At 37.0% G+C, this 21,853-nt stretch overlaps 4 protein-coding genes across 6 annotated transcripts; 2 read left to right on the forward strand and 2 right to left on the reverse strand.

The window, feature by feature from the left end:
• Nucleotides 1-200: 200 nt before the first annotated feature.
• On the forward strand, nucleotides 201-3,716 carry LOC130495950 (uncharacterized). Its single transcript, XM_056987623.1, has 6 exons — nucleotides 201-1,178; nucleotides 2,059-2,114; nucleotides 2,223-2,453; nucleotides 2,708-2,999; nucleotides 3,110-3,306; nucleotides 3,377-3,716. The coding sequence occupies exons 1-6, from the start codon at nucleotides 369-371 to the stop codon at nucleotides 3,534-3,536; spliced, it is 1,746 nt and encodes a 581-aa protein (XP_056843603.1). The 5' UTR covers nucleotides 201-368; the 3' UTR covers nucleotides 3,537-3,716.
• Nucleotides 3,717-5,317: 1,601 nt separating this feature from the next.
• On the forward strand, nucleotides 5,318-6,663 carry LOC108831957 (uncharacterized). 2 transcript variants are annotated; one of them, XM_018605449.2, is made up of 4 exons: nucleotides 5,318-5,659; nucleotides 5,873-5,976; nucleotides 6,099-6,217; nucleotides 6,315-6,663. In XM_018605449.2, the coding sequence occupies exons 1-4, from the start codon at nucleotides 5,371-5,373 to the stop codon at nucleotides 6,400-6,402; spliced, it is 600 nt and encodes a 199-aa protein (XP_018460951.2). In that variant the 5' UTR covers nucleotides 5,318-5,370; the 3' UTR covers nucleotides 6,403-6,663. The 2 variants fall into 2 exon arrangements, with proteins under 2 accessions (XP_018460951.2, XP_056842832.1); XM_056986852.1 differs by having other exon boundaries at nucleotides 5,876-5,976.
• Nucleotides 6,629-8,185, reverse strand: LOC108831955 (40S ribosomal protein S5-1). 2 transcript variants are annotated; one of them, XM_018605447.2, is made up of 5 exons: nucleotides 8,050-8,185; nucleotides 7,875-7,969; nucleotides 7,252-7,523; nucleotides 6,952-7,155; nucleotides 6,629-6,878 (listed from the first exon to the last, which is right to left on the reverse strand). In XM_018605447.2, exons 2-5 carry the CDS (start codon nucleotides 7,965-7,967, stop codon nucleotides 6,824-6,826), a joined length of 624 nt encoding a protein of 207 aa, XP_018460949.1. In that variant the 5' UTR covers nucleotides 7,968-7,969; nucleotides 8,050-8,185; the 3' UTR covers nucleotides 6,629-6,823. The 2 variants fall into 2 exon arrangements, with proteins under 2 accessions (XP_018460949.1, XP_018460950.1); XM_018605448.2 differs by having other exon boundaries at nucleotides 7,875-7,972; nucleotides 8,050-8,135.
• Nucleotides 8,186-9,066: 881 nt separating this feature from the next.
• On the reverse strand, nucleotides 9,067-21,367 carry LOC108812758 (rRNA biogenesis protein RRP5). Its single transcript, XM_056988968.1, has 40 exons — nucleotides 21,101-21,367; nucleotides 20,801-21,012; nucleotides 20,265-20,402; nucleotides 19,979-20,155; nucleotides 19,572-19,668; nucleotides 19,218-19,330; nucleotides 19,015-19,137; nucleotides 18,828-18,899; nucleotides 18,377-18,469; nucleotides 17,940-18,050; nucleotides 17,737-17,859; nucleotides 17,298-17,483; nucleotides 17,145-17,219; nucleotides 16,621-16,757; nucleotides 16,328-16,462; nucleotides 16,079-16,224; nucleotides 15,931-15,996; nucleotides 15,529-15,635; nucleotides 15,365-15,445; nucleotides 15,207-15,281; nucleotides 15,022-15,123; nucleotides 14,678-14,846; nucleotides 14,451-14,596; nucleotides 14,243-14,326; nucleotides 14,072-14,172; nucleotides 13,657-13,807; nucleotides 13,377-13,451; nucleotides 13,136-13,283; nucleotides 12,210-12,855; nucleotides 11,929-11,983; nucleotides 11,698-11,843; nucleotides 11,443-11,626; nucleotides 11,214-11,312; nucleotides 10,639-10,994; nucleotides 10,376-10,552; nucleotides 10,129-10,225; nucleotides 9,886-10,041; nucleotides 9,564-9,794; nucleotides 9,406-9,489; nucleotides 9,067-9,312 (listed from the first exon to the last, which is right to left on the reverse strand). The coding sequence occupies exons 1-40, from the start codon at nucleotides 21,258-21,260 to the stop codon at nucleotides 9,205-9,207; spliced, it is 5,742 nt and encodes a 1,913-aa protein (XP_056844948.1). The 5' UTR covers nucleotides 21,261-21,367; the 3' UTR covers nucleotides 9,067-9,204.
• Between the last annotated feature and the right edge of the window lie 486 nt (nucleotides 21,368-21,853).

Here is a 21,853-nt window from a genome sequence, read left to right on the forward strand (position 1 = left end):
TGTTGTGGTGTTGGATTTAATTGCTAGAGTTTTCTCCATTTAAAATTGTGGTTCACAGTCTTGGTTTGGATGATTTTATTTGGTTTTGGTCTATTCTGGTAAAACCATCATAACAATTAAGTAATCACATAATGATTTTGGACCAAGTCTAAGTAAACATAAAATTTTGGCAAGTTTATAAAGTGAGTTAATGTATCTTGACTATTGAGAGATATATGCATGAAACTAACTTTTTGTTGAAAATCTATTTATATTTCTTCATTTTTTCAGATTTGGAAAAGTAGATTTTCTCGGAAACTAAGAATTCAAAAGCTGCACCACCATCTCTTCATCGGATATTCTGATTCAAACTCAATTCTGAATTTCTGATGAAGGAAACCTCAAACAACAGTCAAAGTCTCGAGAAGACTCTCCCGCCTCATCCTTACCTACCGAAACTCGAGCCTCCACGTGGCACTCGCGTCTCGTCAGAAGAATCAACGCCTCAGGAGAAGAAATTCGCCGTCATCGATATGATGAAACTCATCCGTCAAAGCGGGAACGCGATCTCCAAACGCATCGCGAATTTAAATCAGAACGGCGACGTTTCGAGGAAGAAGGGTCTCGATAAATCATCGGACGTGACGGAGTTCGAAATCTCCGGAGTCAAGGTTCTAGTGAAGCTGAAAAGCGAAGAAGGAGACGAGATCAGAGGACGGATCACTTTCTTCTCGAGATCCAACTGCCGAGACTCCACCGCCGTCCGATCGTTTCTCCGGGAGCGAGGCTTCGATTTCTCCGAGATCAACATCGACGTGTACACGCACAGAGAGGAGGAGCTGATCGAGAGAACAGGGAGCTCTCAGGTCCCTCAGATATTCTTCAACGAGAAACACTTCGGAGGATTAACGGCGCTGAACTCGCTGCGTAACAGCGGAGAGTTCGATCGGGGGATCAAGGAGTTGCTGGCGGAGAAGTGTTGCGGCGATGCGCCGTCGCCGGTGATGTACGGTTTCGACGACGAGGAGGAAGGCGAGGGCGTTGGTGGTGTTGATGAGATGGTGAGGTTCGTTAGGGTTTTGAGGCAGAAGCTGCCGATTAAGGATAGGTTGATGAAGATGAAGATCGTTAAGAACTGTTTCTCAGGGGCCGAGATGGTCGAGATATTGATTCATCACTTGGATTGCGGGAGGAAGCAGGTACGATCATTTTCAAAAAATTTAATCGTGTGTTACGCACGTATCATATCTTTAGGTAGACACACTAAACCAGTTGCTTTGGTTTGAGGTCAACATTAGATTCAAACAATAATCTCAGAATCTTGAAGAGGTCAACCAAATATTAATATATGATTTATAGTTTTGGGTAGACTTGGATATTCTATTTGGGCACTAAAATTTAAACAACATGTCAATATGTTTTTTTTTCAAATTGCCATATTAAATCGAATCTAATCGACCTGTCAATATATTTTTCATTGTGTGTTTTTTAATAGGATTGAATTTTTTTTTTGTGTAAACGCGATAAAATTTATTACCACGTCATACATTGCTTGTGCATCAGTACAAACATGTGACGTATAACATTGCGAGTAACCATGCAATGTATATTACGAGATAACAAAATAGTCAAAGAGAAACTTTGAATTGAACACAAGATAGGTAGATTTCTTATTGGTATAATTAGTTACGACTTTGGAAAATATTAGTAAAGTATGTTTTTAGTCAAAGGTTTAACTAGGGATGTTTATTCTAGAACAGGTATTTGTGTTTGTTCTTATCTGACATGAATATCCAAATCACATAAAGACTTAATTAGTTAAAATTATTTGAATATACCTACAATTACCCAGAATATCGATTCCTAATCATATAAATAAACTAAAAAGAGTGTGTGATAATACTACCTAAAATGTTGGTATCCTTGTATCTATAAAACTTTGATTGTTTTACTTAAATAAATAATAACAGGGTGATTTTTTCTTTGAGAAAGGGCCTAATAATAAGGGGATTTCACGTCTGCATAATTCTTTATGATTTAATTTTCTCAAAGCTTGTTTGGTTGCTTTCTTATATGCAGGCCGTCGAAATTGGCAAGAGGCTAGCCAAGAAACACTTTATCCACCATGTCTTTGGGTACATATAAATGAATTTTCTTCGTTTTCTCATTTAAAAAGGATTTCACATAAATATTATTTTTGTTTTATTTATTGAACTTCTTTTTGTTTTTATTTTAAATTATAGAGAAAATGAATTCGAAGACGGAAACCATTACTATCGTTTCCTTGAGCACGAGCCATTTATTTCAAACTGTTATAATTTTAGAGGCTCTACAAATGACATGGAGCCCCAAGATGCAGTCATAGTTGGTCAGAAGCTATTCAAAATCATGACTGCTATCGTCGAGTCTTATTCATCTGATGACCATTCTCGTGTTGATTACGTTAGAATCAGTCAGAGTGAAGAATTTCGAAGGTACATATTTAAATTTGTTGGTTCAAATATTATTTTTGTATAAAAATATATACTTGTTTTCTGGGAGAAAAATGATAGTATGTCTATAGTTTTGCATTTTTTGGTCTTTCAGATAAAAAAGCATCTTAATGTACTAAAGTGTGGTTAGATTATTTATACACTATAGTTTGTAAATATTTAAATGATTAGATTATTTATACAATATGTTTTTTATTAACTGATTCAATTTTAATAATGCCTTCGGCCGGATGAAGGTACTTGAATTTGGCTCAAGATCTACAACGGTTGAATCTTCTCGAACTTTCAACAGACGAGAAACTAGCATTTTTCTTGAACTTGTACAACGCAATGGTGATCCATGCTTTGATCAGAATCGGACGTTCCGATGGAATGATTGCAAGAAGATCCTTCTTCGCCGATTTTCAGTACGTTGTAGGAGGCTACTCTTATTCCCTTAACTCCATAAGAAACAACATCCTCCGAGGCGCTCATAGACAGTCGTATCCATTTATTAAACCGTTTATGAGAGGCAGCACACATCATGAGGTAATGGTGGCCATGCTTCAAGATGTATGATTATGTGATTCTATATATATATATATATATATAGTGTTGTTTTTTTGGCTTGATATTATCTCATCTTTATATAATGGCAGCTTAGTCATCAAAAACTGAATCCACTAGTACATTTTGGGCTTTGTGATGGGACCAAATCCAATCCAGTGGTGAGGTTTTTCACACCGCAAGGAGTTGAAGCTGAGCTCAAACGAGCAGCTAGAGAATTTTTCCAAAACGGTGGAATTAAAGTTGTCTTGGACAAGAGAGTCGTTCATCTATCAAGAATCATCAAGTGGTAACTAATTGTCAACACAATATCTAAAATGATTGTCTATTTAACATGCTTTGTTGTGGTAAATGTATAGGTATAAGGAGGATTTTAGCGAAGGGAAAAAATTGTTGAAGTGGATAATGAGTTATGTAGATGCAAACAAAGCAGGTCTTTTAACCCATCTCCTCGGTGAGGATGGAGGAGGTTATGTTCACATCGTCTACCAAGACTATGATTGGTCTATCAACAGTTGAAACTAGTATCTAACTAATAATCCATATCATTGATATTTTGTATTGAATCTTTTTTGACTGTGTTCATGCATGGTTCACTAGCAAATTACTATTTCAATATTATGTACAGATCAATTTAGTTTATTAGAGCACCCGCAACGCGGGATATATGGCTCTGATTCCTTAAAAAATATTAAAATATTTTGTTGTATTTGGTAATAGTGTTGTTACTGACCTCGTAAATCCTAACGTAAAGATTCGTTTTGGTTGTGTTTCGTTACTGTATCGCGGACCCTATGTTATGTGGCGGCCTCCAATTAGTTCATTTTTTTATTATTAAACGAAAAAGAAAAAAACTAATAAAATAATCAAAAGTTGGAATTGAAAATAGAGCCATGGCAATACACGATTACAGATGCTCTTAGATTTTGGGGATAGAACACTACATACATGATAGATTGATGCTACAACAATCACATAGCAATTTTATATTTTAAAGAAAAAAATATTTCGGATAGCGTCTTGTGAATTATCATTACCCGATGGACTACTTGGCCACATTTTTATGTGGTTGGAGTAGACTAAGCAGCTTTTTTTTTCTGAAACAGAAAATGTGCAGAGGCCTTCCTTTGCAGTCTTGCTTTTCTCCCTTTCTTGATTTTGCTCACCTATTAATATCTTTTCTATTAAAAGAATGTAATATCAAAAAGGAAATATAACTAAAACCTATAATTTAAGAAAAAAATCATTTATATATATTAAAAGAATGTAATTTCAAAAAGGAAATATATTTAATGGTTCAATGGCAATGCACTATTTGAATTTTACGTACAAATCAGTTTAGTTTATTAGAGTTTGATGATCAAAAGGTGACATGGATGATGATGGTTGATGGATGATATACATTGATACTTCTTTTTATGTGGTTGGAGTAGGATCAGTTTCTTTTTCTGAATCGGAAATGTGTAGAGGCTTATGATCAATATATCAACATCCTCTTGCTTTTCTCCTTTTCTTGCTTTTGCTCTCCTTTTACGATCTCTGGCATCGAAGCGCTTCCCTTTAAGCTAGTTGGAGAAACGAAGATATTGCCTAATTAAAAAAACGCCAATAATTCGCATAATCAATTTAAAAACAAACAACTGAAGAGTATTTTTAGGTACAATATTAGAATGGACTTTGATCAACATCACATGTTTTCACTAGTATGACTTTGTTTTTAACCGTCACAAATAGATTTACAAAACTATCTAACGTGAAGCGCACATCTTTCTGTGTACTTTCCATGTGTTCTATAAGTAATTATATTCCCCTACCACTGCAGTTTATTAAACAAAGAATCTATAATAAAATACATTTAAGTGATTTATATTACGAGTTACAAATCAAGTATCGTGTGAATGAATTGATCGGCGTGAGTTCTCATTCAATTATGTGACATTTTCATACAAATATATATAATTTGAATTCAGTTTCTTTCTTTTCTGCTTCTTTTTTTCATTTTTTTTTCTTTCTGTTGAGTGGCGTCTAAAGCAAAAGTGAAAAACGGATGAAGATAGAGATCGACACAATAAAAGGAAAACCGTAAGCAAACAGATAATTACAAACCACTAACACATATAGCATGCACCTTTTTTAATTCATTTTTATTAACATAACCTTCCTTTGAACAAAAAAACTAAATAAAGGTATGTCTATCTTATTGCACGTTACATTCTCAACCATGCATGCCACTTGGCAGTTGCGTGCGAGTACGTATCATACTTTGCATGCAATATATAAAGCATCGCTAATGGAACAGAGCTTGCTCACATCATTATTGAATTAGCTAAAAAAACTATTAAAACAGAGTCCAATGGCGGAGGATCAAGCAACGGCGGCGATGGAAACATTGGCGGTGGAGAAGCAGCCGGAGACGACAGTGGCTGAAGCACCGACAGTGACAATAACAAAGAGGATGATGGTTGCTATCGACGAGAGTGATTCGAGCTTCTATGCTCTTCAATGGGTCATTGACCATTTCTCTAACCTCTTAATGACCACTGAGGCGGCTCAAGCGGAAGGTGGCTTGCTCACGGTGGTTCATGTGCAGTCTCCGTCCCATCACTTTGCTGCTTTTCCGGCTGGACCCGGCGGCGCAACAGGTCCTATCCATTGATCTCTCTCATCTAACAATTACAATTGGCTCCCAACATAAAATTAAAACATTGTGCTAATATTAAGTATATATTTACACTTAAATGAATAACATGTTCGATTTTAGTATTTATTCGTATAGTGAAAACAAAACTTATTCACATTTTATTTTATGTTATATATGATGAATAACTTGGTTCTGTGAACGGATGTAAAAGCAGCAGTCTACGCATCTTCGTCGATGATAGAGTCAGTGAAAAAAGCAGAACAGGAGGCCTCTGCAGCCCTTCTCTCGCGTGCACTCCATATGTGTCGAGCCAAGCAGGTTTACAAGCATCACTTTTCATACATATAATTCTATTGATCGTAGCCCTTGTAAGCATTAAATTGGTACAACTTAGTATAGCTAAATAGATTTCACATACAAAACTTGCGTCATGTATGCAGATACGTACTGAGACTATGGTGCTTGAAGGCGACGCAAAAGACATGATTTGCCAGGCGGTTGAGCAAATGCACGTTGATCTTCTCGTTGTGGGTAGTCGTGGCCTTGGCAAGATCAGAAGGTATAATAGATATTTTCACTTTTTTTACTATATTCCAAACCTTTCTCAAATTTTGTGACCGCGGTTTCAATTTTTTTTGCTTATTACGTTTTGGCAGAGCGTTTATTGGGAGCGTTAGCGACTACTGTGCTCATCACGCCAACTGTCCCATCCTTATTGTGAAGCCACCAAAGGAGATAAACTAATTAAGTATCAACATGTTTGGTGTGATGTCTTTATAAATTGTGTCAACTGTCAAGTACTTGCGTTATGTTTGAAGATATTTAAACTTGGATGGATGCGATATTAAGTGTGTTGAAGAGTAATGTCAATTACATGAATCGAGTCGAATAATTACTGCAATGTATGAATAATTACTGCAATGTGTTCAGTATCTCTCCTTGTAATATCGAAGAAGCTTTAAGATTATAATTACCAAAGTAACGTGCTCTGCACTTCCTTGTAGATATCGAAATAAATAAAAGTATCAAGTGTATCTATTCAAAGTCGTCCAGACAACATAAACTTCAAAGAAGAAAACATTTGAAACACATTCCAATCTAGTTGAAAACAGAGCATAAAATTGATTCGACAAAGATTGTAACCCTCAGGGAAAAAGGAAACTCTTTAACGATTAGCCTTGGCGACTCTCTCAATCTCATCCTTCTTTTTGATGGCATAGCTGCAAGAGTTTTCGATGATAAACAACACACATAAGAAACCATTTTTAAGAGATGTGTAGATTGTGTAATTACCTGTTGGAGGAGCCCTTGGCTGCGTTGATCAATTCATCAGCAAGGCACTCAGCAATAGTCTTAATGTTCCTGAAAGCAGCCTCACGAGCACCGGTTGTAAGCAAGAAGATAGCCTGGTTCACACGTCTTAGAGGGGAGATATCAACGGCTTGTCTCCTAACAACACCAGCAGAACCAATTCTTGTAGCATCTTCACGAGGACCACTGTTTGAACCAACAAACAAACAAAACGACCATCAGGAAAAAAAAGGCACACTATTGCAACAATACAACAGGTTAAACACGTAGCCTCTTTGGTACCTGTTAACAATGGCATCAATGATGACCTGGATCGGGTTGGCATCAGTCAAGAGGTGGATGATCTCCATGGCGTGCTTGATGATCCTAACCGCCATCAACTTCTTTCCGTTGTTTCTCCCGTGCATCATGAGAGAGTTTGTGAGCCTCTCGACGATGGGGCACTGAGCCTTCCTGAATCTCTTCACAGAGTATCTTCCGGCTGTGTGGGGGACGAAGGTGGCGTGCTTAGCTGCCTGAACTCCAATGTAGTCAACAAGACTGATATCTGTGACCTAACAACATATAAAAAGATTACAAAAAAACAAAATGAATACAAATACATTTTAAAAACCAAAATGAGTCTTTCAGAAGTTGAACTAAGACAAACTAAGCTACAAAGATCAATAACAAGGAAGGATCTCTATAGTGTTAGCACCATAACTCTAAACTGCGACTGTTCATGCTAATTTGATTAGTTATGATCATAACTTATACACTGAGGCTAATGTGATTAGAGATATCGAATAAACCTAAATAGAGAGTTGCAATATACTATACAAAGGCTAGATTCCAATCAAATCTGACACACAAAGGAAGCAATGGCTATATCTAACAGAGGCGAGGAATCGAAGAGGATAAGTTACCGAAACGTCGTCGTAGGTCCAGCGGTTGAAGAGCTTGACCTCGTTGGTGAGCTGCTGCTGAATCTCAGCGTCGATTTCCGCGGCGGCGGCCATAACTGCTAGAGAAACAAGAGTGTGAGCGAAAGTAACATATACGATATAGAGGTAGAGAGAGAGTTTGGAGAGAGAGAATCACCTGAGATCGTTAAGCGTCGCGGGTGAGAGTTAGGGCGGAGAGTGAGCAGAAAATCTTCAAGAGGACGGTTTTGAACACTCTAGCAGCGTTTTATATACGACTGAGAACTAGGGTTTTGTATATCCAGTAACGAACCGGTTTAATTAATTTCTTCCACGGTTTGTTTCTGGTTAGCTGGTTAAATTTTTTCTTTTTGACAAAGGTTAGCTGGTGAAATTGCAAGACTTTTCTTTTAAAATAATGGAAATTTCTTTTGTTGGATAAATATTAAATATTTTTTTAAAAATTAAAAATTCATGAAAATTTGTAGAATAAGGTTTCCAATATTTTTAATTTTAATTTTAATTTTGATTTAAGGTTTATTATTTCTTTCTGGTTTAAGCTAGTCAGTGACCAAAAACTAAACAAGCTTGTGTTTGCATTGTATTGGTACACAGAAGAAGAAAGGTATTCCATTGTGATTGATAGCTTCCTGCAAGAATCAAGAAAGTTTATATATAGTCCATTGTATACCCACTGGCCACTCACATTGATCATTCACAACATCATTTTCTGATTTGGGTTGGATCTTAATGTTAGGTTTTAATATTACACCTATAAGGTGGGCCCTAAGGTTAAAAACCATGAATCTTTTTAACGCATATGCAGGGTTACAAATCAAAACACGAGTTATTTTATACTCCCTCCGTTTCAATTTATTTGTCGTTCTAGACTTCGGCATACAGATTAATAAAACATTTAATTTTGTATATTTACTAGATAAAAACATCATTACCAATACAGCTAATTAGATTTCAACCAATAGAAAAATAGATTAGATTAAAAGTTGATAAATTTTGTATTGAAATCATAAAACGACACTTATTTTGAAACGAAAATTTTGCTCCAAAACGACATATAATTCGAAACGGATGGAGTATTACACATTAACTTAGATTTTTTTCACGTTCCTTTAACTTAGTTTTTCTTTCTATTTTGATAAAAAAAATTCGTTATTATCTTAACGTATTAGAAAAGGAAAATGAAAACGTAATAGGATCTCAAAACTGTATTCTACAACTTAAACATGTCAATCTCTTGCACCCTATTTCAATGGCTGGTTCTCAAAAATTATAGTATTTTACAAAACTTGGTGCTTCCGTTACAAACAACATCTCAGGCCAAAGTACTGTCTGCATACTCCATTGCCCTTTGCTTCACGTACTCCACTCTCTCCTCGTCACCACCAGCTTTCTCATATTCCAAAAACTTCTTAAATAAAAACTGCCAATACAAAACGCACAACAGGGATAAAACAAAGTCTTCAGTGACCAAACACTAAATAAAAAGGAGATTTTATGAATGGCAGGCAAGTACCTTCATCTTCTTAGGAGGCAAGCTCAAGCTAATGGCTCTCTCGAACAACGACCTTATCACATCAACTTCGCCCAACCGAATCTCCTGTAATTTACCAAACAAAACTTGAGATGGCAAACGAAACAGAAATTTTGAAGAAGTGGAATATTATAACGAACCTGGTCAAGGTAAACACTCCACAAGTCCGTTCTTTTCGGGTATTCCCTAAGAACGCCTTCAAACAGTGACCTCCCTCTGTCTGCATCTCCGCATTTGAACTCAAGAATAGCGGTCTGTGATATGAATTTAATATGCTTACGGCGCGGAAGACATAGCAAGGCACGGTTCACGACGGACTGAATGTCTTCCTGGTCTTGCTTTAGACAACTTTGTATCTTCCGTAACCAAACCTAACCATGCACACATCCGGTTGAAAAGTCGTTAAAAAGAGTGAAGAACGAACCCTTGCTAAAAGAAGAAAAAAAATCAAACAGCATGTACCTTGCAGGATTGCTTGAACTTCTTGATCATCTCATCAAGTAGCTTATCAGCCAATTTATATTGTTCTGTTCTCTCGTACACTCCCAAGAGGGCATTGTAAACTTTCTTTGGATCACAGTATTGACGCGCTCTTTCAAAAACTTTCTTTACCGCTTCCTGGAAACGAGAACCAAACACTAGAGTAAGATAGCAATATATTTAGGCAAGATAACAAAAAAACTTCCGCTAGAGTCATTTGTCTACCTCTGGAGGACTTCCATGTTCATTTTCCAAGTTGAAGTAAGCAACCCATATGTTTAGCTTCTCTTCTTCTTCGCGAATATTTATAGTCCTCAAAGCCCTTCAGTAGATATTTAGGATTTAGGATTTAGACAGGATAAACAAAATGAATATGGAGACAATCACACATAAAAGTATTAGATCTAGGTGTTACATTGCATTGGATTTTTTCTATTTCTTGAATGATGAACATATAAGTTAGGAAAATTACCTCTCAGCAATGGACCTGGCTTTCTCAATATCAGCCAAACTAAGCATGAACGCCATATACTTAATCCACACAAAGCTGCTATTTGGAGAGCTTCTAACCAATTTCTCAAATTCATCAGCACTCTCGGGAGCGTGATTCTCCAGCAACCTTCCTTCAGCAGCTTGTATCTTTTTCTCTCTACAAAAGAAAATGTTTTCAGCACAGGTGGAAACCAAATATATAGCATCGTAGCTTTCAAATCAGGAACTAAAGAAATAGCCAACCTTTCCTCCTTGTCTTTTTGCTTTTCCCTTCTCTTGCTCTTTTCATCTTTATCGGCTCCCTGTAGTTTCTGATTTTGATTCTTGTCAAAGTCCGCCTCCTCAATGTCGTCAAGGTCAACCTCAAGCGGAAGGATAGAAGCCCTTGACTCAACTTGGGCAATAGCCAGAGAAGTTCCATTGAACCCAAAATCACCAACTGCTGTAAGAACTCCCGACTTCGAATCATTGATTGGATCACATTCCATGCTCGCTTCATCAGCGTTTTCTTCAGCACGTGGCTGTGCCTTGTCATCATCGCTGTTCATAAAATATGAACTCTTCATCCCAAGCGATATACGTCGCTTTTCCTCGTCCAGCTAAAGGGAAACACAAAATTGAAAAGAAACAACAGTTATATTCCTTAGATAGACCAATGACATCTTAAAATATGTTAAATGAAAATCATAGAAGAGCTACATTCACGTTAGTTCCCAGATTATATTTACTGGGTTCTTATAGCATAAGGCTAGAAGGATCAGTTGTTGTCAAGTAAAATACTACACATCACTAATTCTTAATGACAGAGAACTACATACCTTCAAAATCTTTGCGGTGACGCTTTCCCCAGCTTCATATGTGGCATGTATGTCCTCGATATGATCATCAGAAAGCTGTGATTTATGACATAATCCAACCTAACACAAAAACAAGAAAGATATAAAATAAAATATGGCAACTCTGGTTACTCCCTACGAACTATTTGGCAAGCAGCATACTGTTTGAAATATTAAGAGATTTTAACGTAACACAAAACTAGATCTTTACCATGCCCGTTTGATCTATTTCAATGAACAACCCATAGGGCTCCACACGTTTGATCCTCCCAGAAATCACGTCTCCAACATGGAATTGCTTCAGGTCATAAGATTCAGATTTTGGTGGTCCACCAGCTTTTTCTTTCTTCAAAGTGACTTCTACCCGCTTCGATAACGGCTCCACATTTAGCACCCTAGATTTAAATTTGTTAGAGCATAACATACTGTATTACAGAATGTCTGTTTGACAGGAAATCTGCTTTACCTGCCAGTGACAAGTTTTCCTACTGGAAATTCATTTTCGGGATCCTTGACATATGTATCAGATAGATTTGACAATAGAACTTTTGCGTCGAGTGTTCTTGAAAGCATGATAAAACAGCCTTTTGACATCGTATTCTTAACATAACCCTGTAAAGAAATTTGAATAAACATAAGTTCTACCATAAGGAAAGCGATTGAGTTGCTGAATCATTAATTGTTAAGGCAAAAGTACCTCGATGCCCATGTCAGGAGAAAGATCTTCAATCCTTTCAAAGCGCTTGTAACCACTGACAATACAAATCATCATCAGGTTAATAAGTAAACTGTAAATAATTTGGAAAAATCTTTCAGCAAGTGATTTCAAGTTCACATAGAGGCAAGGCTTAATAGTTATCATCAAGTCAGTGTTACTTATTTTATTCTATATATAAAGGAGGAAATACACATGAATTGGAAGGTTGATGATGAGCAACACAGGCAGTAATGCTTGTTATAGGAAAAAGAAAAACTTACTTATTACTGGAAACTTCTGAGAGATGGTCAGAACTCATGCCATCTAGTGATGTCCGTAATGACAGGTCAATTTGCAAAGTCCCTTTACTAGAATTGCTGATTTCTAAGACCTTGCATTTGACAAATTGGCCTTCGTGAAGACCATCTAATGGATTGGAAACCCATGAATCATTTATTTCAGTAAAGTGAACTCTCCCAAACACGTAAGGACCTATTTGCACACGAAGTCCACCAACACCAGGAAGTATCTTAGAAATTCTTCCACCCAAAATGTCTCCTTCATGAATGAATAGAGTAGCATCACCACCAGGAATGCTACTGTCTAGATTATCCTTTTTAGGCCCTCCATCATTGGCAATGCTTTTCTGGATATTCAGTAGTGGACGCTGAACCAACCGTAATGTTTTCTTTTCTTTGTTGTACGTCAAAACATAGCCTGAAACAGCTTTACCAATGGGAAAGCGCCCCTCGAACTCCTCAAGTTCACGAGCATCGCATGCAGTGTCTAAAATGTATATGCGTGCCGTCACATTGCGAGATATTGCCAACCAAACCCATTCTTTATCCACTTTGTAGACATATCCGCAGACACGCTCTCCAGAAGCAAACTCAAGTTGTTCCCTCACTTCAGTCAGCCCACCAGAGTCTAATTGATATTGCAACATAAAAAGATACGGAGACTATGTAAGATACACACAAGCTTACGGATTTCATCACTTTCGATCTTAATCTACAACTATTGAACTAATTGAAAATAATTTTGCAAGCATAACAGCTAGATGTGGGGATAAAACAATATTTTTAATAGATGGATCTAAACGATTAATTACACCGTCTACAAGATGTGACGGTTCTGTAATATATATTTCCAAATGTGAGTCAATAAGCCATAGGTTGGTGAAAAAAATTCAATTCTCTTGGATTACCTCTAAGTAATGAAGGCTTTACAGAAAGCTCCCAGAGTTGACTCTTTTTATTATCCGTATGAGAGGGCTTTGCAACAACCCTTGCAGACACTGATTGCCCGACTCTAAATTTGGCAAAAGGTTCTTCACTTGTACCTACATCATTCACCTATCCAACCAAGTTAAGCAAATTTTAGTCCACCCAATACTGAAAAATGAACATTAATATCTACAATGATGATGGTAACATAAAAAAATTCACCTCCGTTATGTGGATTCTTCCTCGGAAACTTTGGCCAAAGTTTACTCTTACTTCAAAAGGCTTTATTTCAGTAATCTGAGAAAGTAAAAGATGTTAGTCTGACACAGTAGAAGTTATGGTGGCTACTGGCTAGCTACTTAAGTTCCATACAATTTCTATTCCAATTCTTTCTTTGTTCGTTTTCAAGCTCAGGATTATTTCCCTTCGATTTTTGGATTGTTTTGTTTTCTCCTTAACATACCTTACGTATAGAAAAAATATGAAAGTAGGGCATTAGTACCTCCGCTTGGACAACAGAACCAACTTCACAGTTGGATTTCTTCTTTGCCCTCTTAGACGATGTCTCAGAATTCCCGGAAACTGAGTCAAGAAGTAAAAGCAACCTCCCGGACGTCAAAGGGTTTTGCAAAGCCTCAACAGACGCAACAACACTGCCCGGAGAAAAATAATAAAAGAACTTAGCTAATCAATAAAAGAAATTAGCTAGACCTAACTTAGCTATGGTCTAGTAGCTAAATCAATAAGGACAGTACGAATATTGCTAATTATAGGTACGATCGAAGTTAGATTATCAACTTCACATTTTTATCAGTTTAGCCAGGCAGGGCCAAGAAATCATGGGGGTATAGAATTCATGAAAAAGGGGAGCAAAATTAACAAATAAAAGATAATTTAACAAATGGATAAATGATCACCTTTGTCCAGTGGAAAACTGTTTCACTGGTAACTTCTGTGTGTTATAGTCTGATACTGCGGCATATCCTATAGTGTAATTATGTTCTGGAATCGACAAAATCTGGAAAAAAGTGGCAACTCTGAGTGAGTAACATGCAACAATCATTAACTTAATGCAATAAAGCGCTTACCAAGTATTGCTCCTTCACAATCTCTACAACAGCGCTGACCCTCTGGTGGACTTCAGGTTCCTTGGAAATACCTCTTTTACGTTTCTGAAACAAAAGAAAAGATACAATGTTTCATAAGATCCATCCACAGTAGCACAATTTGAACTCAAGCTAAAGAAAATGAGCTGAAAGAAAACACGAATAAAGAAAAACTTGACCAGAAAGAAACCTTTTTTGACTGACTGTTGGACACCTCTTTGGCTGAGCTGTTTATGAGCTCAGGCTTCAAAGACAAATCAACTAGTCTCTCTGCCCTAGAAATATCAAGAACAACTGCTTGGACAACAGAACCGTTTTCCAAACTAGTTCCACCCACTACAAATAAAAAATACAATGTGTAAGACAGAGGCAAGGTACAGATGTGTTAATAATGCAATGCAACCCACAATGACTTACAATGATACTTGGGTATAAAACCAAGGACATTATTAACATTGTCAAAATTCACCACCAAACCAAGGTCATTTTTGTCCTGTACGGTTCCCTTGATCAAACTCCCAATAGAGAATTTCTCAACCCAGCTACACTCGCTTTCAGCAATATCAGATGATTGCAAGTTAGAGATCTGGACACACGAAACAAAGAAAGTTAGAAATCAATCCTTCTTAAAAACACAGTGCTACTTAAAGTTATGCAGACAAATCCAAAACTTCCTAACCCAAGCTCAATTTGAAGTGCAATACACAACGGGTTACATAAAGTCTTAAAGCCCAATAAAAAGAGAAAGTATGAAGATCTACCTTCTCATCCGTAAGGAAATACTCTTGAACAAAAGAAGCATCTACAGAAGCACAAGATGACTGTTTCAATGAAAGAGTCACCCTGCTTTTTTCTTGATTGACCTACAAAAATATTGCAAATGATCAAGATTTCATTGTATCTTCAGCAAAATAAATGTAGGGACCTGAGTCCAGCGTTCACATACATCAACTATATTAGCCCGAACCGATTGTCCAACAAAGAAGGACTCTGACAGATCTGCCCTGGGTTCGTCAATTGCCTAAAAAATAAAATGGAAATACTTAAAGAAACACAGTATGCCAACAAAAATGTATTAAAGACGCATAGTAGAAAATAATCCACCTTGCTTCTCGGGGCGAAACCAGTCAACCGACCAAGAAAACGGACGAAACAGCCATTTTCAATCAGGTTGCAAACATAGCCCTGTGCACAAATTCATAAGAATAAATGCGACTGAACAAACAACTAAAATTCGACTGTTACATTTCAAAGACGCAACTACTCACATGAACCACTGAGTTTGGCTGGAGCTGACTAAAGTCCGAAGGGAGCTCTTCAGCAAACTTGATGAGAGAATATTTTGAAGAGAGAGCCAAGTTGTTGCCTTCAATGTCTAAGATAAACAAAAATAATTCCCTGTCACTATTACGTTTCTTCAACCATTAAAATAGTTAAAACTGCAACAGTATGACTGCTATCCTGTAATATTTCTTAGTTTTAAAAACTACAGAGTCAGATAAATGAAGCAGACTTAAATCAATCATTTGGGGAAAGACTAGAAACGTTTCTCTCTCAACCACCATCAACACTAACAAAAAAGCTTAGACAATAGACGTCCTTTAGATGTGTTGAGGATATAGGCAAAGAAAACAAGTCTGAAAATTAGCAAAGGGTGATCATAACCGTACCTATTACCAGCAGCTTATCAAGCTCAAATCCAGGTCTTAAAAGTGATATCATTAATTTTGCTTGGTCTACATCACAAAAAGAATACTCAGAGACAAATTAATAAAATCAGAACTCAAAATATACGCTCATTTAGGAGAAAACACATACCATGATGATCAGCTAAATGTTCTGCAGAAATTGTACCCTTCAGAAGACCTTTGGATTTAACATGGACAGTGACTGCCTGAGGAGTTATACTATCAATTACCCCAGATACAATACTACCTAACTTGATTGAATCGTCTTCAGAAACGCTGTCAGAAATTATGTACACAAATGTGAGATGCAGCATTTAATGATATTACAGCAGGCTTGAACGCAACACGATTATCACATAACAGATTAAAAGGGAAAAACCTTGTTGGCTTTATCATAAAACTGAGGTTGATCCTTCGAGTACCATGAACCGCACTGGCAACTCTACATTTGACAACCTCCCCAACATGAAACACTGAAGCGGGATCACTTCCTGGCTCCAAACCAAGTTCAAATCTGCTTAATCAAAGTACGTATAGCATATTAGACCAAGATCATCAAAATATAGAAGATAAACCAATCCCTTTATGATGGAGAAAAAAATGGTCACCAAAAAAGAAACCAGAACAGAAAGGCAATGGCACATGAAATACAACAACAAATGCAGCAATTACCTGGCAACAAACCCTTGCACTCCATTATAGAAGCGAACAAAGCATCCATGCTTTTCAATCTTTGTTATCCAGCCATGTGTCACCAGTCCTTCAGTTGCATCAGCGTAAGAACTCAAAATCGGAAGTTTTGACTTAACCTGCAAAGAATATACATATTAACTCCACTAAATGAGAAGAGGCTTAAATCTGTTACAACCAGAGACGTCATATTAGCATATGTGCTTTCTACGAAGGGATTAGTTAAATAGCATTTCTCCACTCCTAACCTCCAAATAAGATACAAGTTCGGGATAAAAGTTCCTACAAATTATTTCATAGCTAACTGAAAAGACTAAATGAAGAAGGAACGTAGTTTCTATCTAAAACCGAAGTGTAGCAAATGATATCTAAAATCAGCAGAAGGAAATAAAAGAAGTAATGATAATAGAAACAAGATGCATTATATTCCAGTAACTAAACACATCAAGATCAAGGAATATGCAAATAATGAAACAAAGTCAGATCCACTATCAGAAAAAACTTACAAGTGTTTTCTTGCAGGTAACAGTTATTCTCTTTGATTTGCAGCCAAGAACACGAAATATTAATTCAGCTCCAACCTGAAAGAAGAATCACAATTTATGCATGCCCAGCAACATTGCAAACTAATTATTGTACTGTCAATCTAAGGAGCTGACCTTAAACTTCTTCCTGGGCTTCGTAACTTCAAACTCAGACATATGCTGAAGTGGGCACATTGCTTTCAGACCACCCGGAAATTGCACAATGGCACCAAATGTATCAACAGATATGACTTTAGCCTTCGTCACCATGCCCGGCTTGACATCTGAGTGGGTGAACGCTGGACCTTCAAAGGCGCTTTCCTGCTCACACAAAAAACACCGAAAGAAAGAGAAAGTAAAATCAGAAATCCACCAAGGTAAAAGAAACATAGATGTACCAGCACAAAGGGAAATATATACTGTATATGATTATACATCAAACTATCGCTTAATTGGCATTCGATTACAATGCTCGTACGATGTAAAGAATCTGTAATAAAAGAACGGAAGATGCTTCTCATGCCAACAATTGTTGAAGAAAATAAAATCTGTAAACACTCTGGCAGTAAACTACCTTTAAAGTCCCTATGGCCAACCCCTCAATCTGCTTAAGGCCGAGCACTCGAACACGGATGCGGTTTCCTTCCTTGAAATTCTTTTCCAGTTTCTTTACTTCATCTTCAACAGCGTCATATGTCTGCAATTACGGTATAGCTAAGGTTAAAAAGGACATGAGAACATTAAATCATTTAAAGAATAATGGCCGATTGGACATACGCTAACATATGCTGGAGTTGAAACAGGGTTAGAAGGGAGCTCAAGAAGAAGGCCTGATTTATCAACACGGACAACTTTTGCTTCGTCGAATATGTCTCCACTGGAGACGAGCTGGAAAGAACCAAACACAACTATTACAAAATAATTTTATAAAGAACAAAGATAAGCAAATGCAGGTAGGTCCACGAAGACCACACACAGAGAACAATGCTGTATTAAAGTATCAAAGTGACGAGCCAAAATTGTGAGATAGTGATTCAGCATTCGGGTCAAGCTTAAGCATACAAATATAAGTTTGAAATCAGCGGGTGTAAGAAATGCTGGTGTTAAATTAAATGAGCCTTCATTTAAACCCAAGAAGTAGGTGTCAATCAAGGTCTGTTACTATCATGTCACCATTATATTTTAGTGGAAGCTAAGGCACATTAGATGCTTACCAAAGGAGGAGCCTTGTTGCCAACAAGATGTGGGTTTAACGTCAAACCAACAGCTCTAGTTGATGGATCCATAAATAATATTCTAGCATTAACCTGAACAACAGTAGGAGCATTTTGTGCAAGTTAGACCAAAAAGAGAAAAAAAAATATATCTTTCACCAAAGAAAATAGACCAGAAAGTCAAAACAATCGAGGACATAGTTTGTTCTTAGACAATTGCTCTGTACAGGCTTTGACAACCTAGATTTTCCAATTCATTTTTAGACAAAGACGCAAAACTGAGACTTCACAGACATGTAATTAATATTCTTCTGTATGCCATACTAAATTCGATCAAGGTAGGTATGTCACAGATTTAGGGGTGGCCCTAACTAATACGACAATGGGACTACAAGATCAGCAAACTACAATGAGATTCATAATAAGAAACACAACAACAAGAAATGAATACCATCTTAGTCTGATTATATTCATCCTTCCAGCTCTTGTTACATAATGGATTTTGTAGATGGAATAGATCAACCTGCACATAAATGAGAAATGTTCCTCAGAAACGTCACCTAAACTTTATGTTAACTACGACAAACATAGTTCCAGCTTAAACAATAATGCACACTACCAAATCATAGGTAACTCACCGTTCCAGTAAAGTACATAAGAAATCCTAATAGTAATCCGTTCTCAAGGACATGTTGAACACGGGCATTAACCATCATGCCTGGGATGAGAAGATCGAACGACATCCCACTCAGATCCTTGGTCTGCAAAATGGCAATCACGAGGTCAAGTTTGTTTAAACGAAGGAAACTTAACTGCATAATTTGGGAAATACGAGGCGTACCACACACTTTGCCACTGAATCTGGGTCAGAACTAAGACGAACAATTTTACGTTCTTTATCAATATTTGTAACCACGCCCTGAATAAGCTGCCCAGTCTTTAACTCCTGAGTTCCTGGAAAATTCAGAAAATGGTACATAAAGATATTTAAGATGACGGGAATCACAATAACCAGAGAGCCAGGAAGTTGCAAAGAAAGATCAAAGGCGTCCAAAAAGTTTTTGAAAATGTATTTATTTTAGTTGGACATAGACAATTCAGGATGTACGTTAGAAGGTGCATTGAATATCATTCGCCAGAAGAAGTTCTGGGATAAGAGAGCAAACAAGAGCACTAGGTCAATGGGACTTAGTACCTTCATGGCTTTTTTTGATAAATCCTGTGATAGAAGGCATTCCAAATTGAAGGATATAACCATGATCTTCCACGCTTTTCACATTTGCAGTTACCACCTGAATAAGAATGATGGAAAAGAATTAAAAGAAATTATTTTTCAAGAACAATAACAACTGAGATGGTACTTGGTAAAGATACGACCCCATTCAGAAGACAGCAGAAGATAATTATCACTATCGCATAATTTTCATCTGAAAACTGCTATAGCCTCTGCTAGAGTATTAAATAACCTCTAAAGCTCATTTAGACATGAACTCTTTAAGCTCGTTTTGGACTCTACGAGCAAACATACTTGAATGCCAGTATAAAAGCTCCCAAGAAGTAAACATTACGAATAAAAGGAAAATGAAGTAGACATTGACATACCATCCCTGGCTGAAAGGAATCCAAATTGAAACCCTTGTGCAAAAGAGAAAGTCGCAATGAAAGCCATATTTTCCTTTTGCCCGCTTCCTTCTTATCATCATCATCTAACTGCAATACAATGCAGGGAACAAGCTGACCCACAGAAAAGATGTCTCCAAGGAGTTCATTTTCATCGTCCTGGTAGACAAAAAGGAGGTACCAACTCAGTTCAGAATTGCAAAAAACAAAATGGAAAATGTCAAATTGACCAAAGGAAAATGACTAAAGACAAGAAATCATAAACCACCTCAGTTCCGAAATCTGTAAAATCCAATGCCTCGCTTGCGCGAACTAAACCACGTAAGCCCCCAGGGAGACTAATTACAATATCTTTCTGGTTCACTTCAGTAACAACCCCCAGAAGCTTCATTCCCGCGGAAATATTCTGATCATAAACCCCATCAGACGTCAGAAGAGAAAAGTAGAGAGGTAAGTAACTCTCCTTAGACGGTAGTAGCATCATACAACCATAATGAACAGAATAAATGTCGCTAGAATAAAGAAACAGCCAAGCACGACTGTTTTAAGAACTAACTATCTGCATAGCTAAAACGTCAGAGAACAACATTGACACAGAAACTAGTCTTTACAAATCTATGGATCAATCAATATCATAATTAAAACTCTGAGGTTTGTTTAGTACAATGTACACGAACAATCTCTTCTATGAAATCCCATGATACAGAGAACAAATGAATCCGACTTGATTTTCACTAGCTACAAGAGTAGCTGTCTTAGCCAATTCTAACTAAAGAGCTTTACACTTGATAGTTAATTAATTACCTTAGTGGTGATCTTATTGGCATATCTTGGCTGTTTTCCGGTTAAACCACCGTCGAAAAGAGATCCCAATTCGTCTACATCCCTAGGGGTTCTCTTCTTAGGTTTACCTCCTTTACTCCTCTTAGCAACACGCTCATCCCCAGCGTCGAACTCAGCGTCGACCTCTTCATGAATCTTCTCACGCTCTTTCTTGCTCAGAGAAGAACCTCCACCTGAACCAATCAATTCAACAAACTGTGATTCATGAGAATCACAAATGGAAGAGCGATTCAATACTATCTCGAGAGGGAAGAAACAAACCTCGAGGGAAGTCGGGAACCTCTTCGAGCTGCAGAGCCATGGCTTCAGACCTCGCAGCGACATCGTCCTTCGTCTTTTTGAACGGTTTCTTCGATGATTTGAATACTTTGTTAGAATCGTTACGTTTTCCGCTCGGGACTTTTCTCGACGGAGCCACCATATCTGTAATGGCGGACGCAAGAGATTTTGGGAGTTTTCTGGCTGTAAGGGGTTTAGTTTTAAATTAAGAAGAAGAAGTTTTTAGGGTTTTTCCGAGTCGCCGGGTCTCTGGAGTTTTTAACCAGATTTAAAAAGAAAAGAAAATTATATTTATAATCAGATATGGGCCTATTTGGGATATTTGGGCCTTTCTTTAGTACAATCAATTAAAGGCCCACTGTAGAAGTGAGTTGATTTCAGAAGGAAAGTTTTAGGGTGCAACTGGATTGTCATATTTTGGAATATTTTGGAATGGAATGATGTAGAATAGTTGATTCCATTAATTTCAAAAAAAAATTAACCATTTGCTATGAATGGAATAGAATGGTCATTTCAACAATTCCAAAAATAATTAGACAAAATACAAAAGAAACTATTGCATAACAAATTTATTCATGAATGAATTGAATGAATTCCATTCCATTTTCTGCAGTATTCTATTCCTAAAATTCCATTTATTTTTATTCCTTTGATTCCATTTTAATTTACCAGTTACAGCCTTAGAAAATTTGAATCTGCTTATTATATCTGAATGAAAATCCAAGCAAAATCATA

This window comes from Raphanus sativus, chromosome 6 (assembly GCF_000801105.2).
Source record: "Raphanus sativus cultivar WK10039 chromosome 6, ASM80110v3, whole genome shotgun sequence".
NCBI lineage: Eukaryota > Viridiplantae > Streptophyta > Magnoliopsida > Brassicales > Brassicaceae > Raphanus > Raphanus sativus.

What these genes read in the sequence shown, in the direction of transcription:
- LOC108831955 (XM_018605447.2), bottom strand. Translation starts at nt 7,967, where the DNA reads ATGGCCGCCGCCGCGGAAATCGACGCTGAGATTCAGCAGCAGCTCACC. An exon ending in GGACCTACGACGACGTTTCG is followed by an intron (nt 7,524 to 7,874) that starts GTAACTTATCCT and finishes ATATGTTGTTAG; the next exon opens with GTCACAGATATCAGTCTTGT. An exon ending in ATTGATGCCATTGTTAACAG is followed by an intron (nt 7,156 to 7,251) that starts GTACCAAAGAGG and finishes TGGTTCAAACAG; the next exon opens with TGGTCCTCGTGAAGATGCTA.
- LOC108812758 (XM_056988968.1), bottom strand. Translation starts at nt 21,260, where the DNA reads ATGGTGGCTCCGTCGAGAAAAGTCCCGAGCGGAAAACGTAACGATTCT. An exon ending in GTTCTGTTGTCCAAGCGGAG is followed by an intron (nt 13,452 to 13,656) that starts GTACTAATGCCC and finishes TTACTTTCTCAG; the next exon opens with ATTACTGAAATAAAGCCTTT. An exon ending in GCCAGGTCCATTGCTGAGAG is followed by an intron (nt 10,226 to 10,375) that starts GTAATTTTCCTA and finishes TATCTACTGAAG; the next exon opens with GGCTTTGAGGACTATAAATA.
- LOC130495950 (XM_056987623.1), top strand. Translation starts at nt 369, where the DNA reads ATGAAGGAAACCTCAAACAACAGTCAAAGTCTCGAGAAGACTCTCCCG. An exon ending in TGGATTGCGGGAGGAAGCAG is followed by an intron (nt 1,179 to 2,058) that starts GTACGATCATTT and finishes TCTTATATGCAG; the next exon opens with GCCGTCGAAATTGGCAAGAG. An exon ending in GAGGCAGCACACATCATGAG is followed by an intron (nt 3,000 to 3,109) that starts GTAATGGTGGCC and finishes ATATAATGGCAG; the next exon opens with CTTAGTCATCAAAAACTGAA.
- LOC108831957 (XM_018605449.2), top strand. Translation starts at nt 5,371, where the DNA reads ATGGCGGAGGATCAAGCAACGGCGGCGATGGAAACATTGGCGGTGGAG. An exon ending in ATATGTGTCGAGCCAAGCAG is followed by an intron (nt 5,977 to 6,098) that starts GTTTACAAGCAT and finishes TCATGTATGCAG; the next exon opens with ATACGTACTGAGACTATGGT. An exon ending in GGCCTTGGCAAGATCAGAAG is followed by an intron (nt 6,218 to 6,314) that starts GTATAATAGATA and finishes ACGTTTTGGCAG; the next exon opens with AGCGTTTATTGGGAGCGTTA.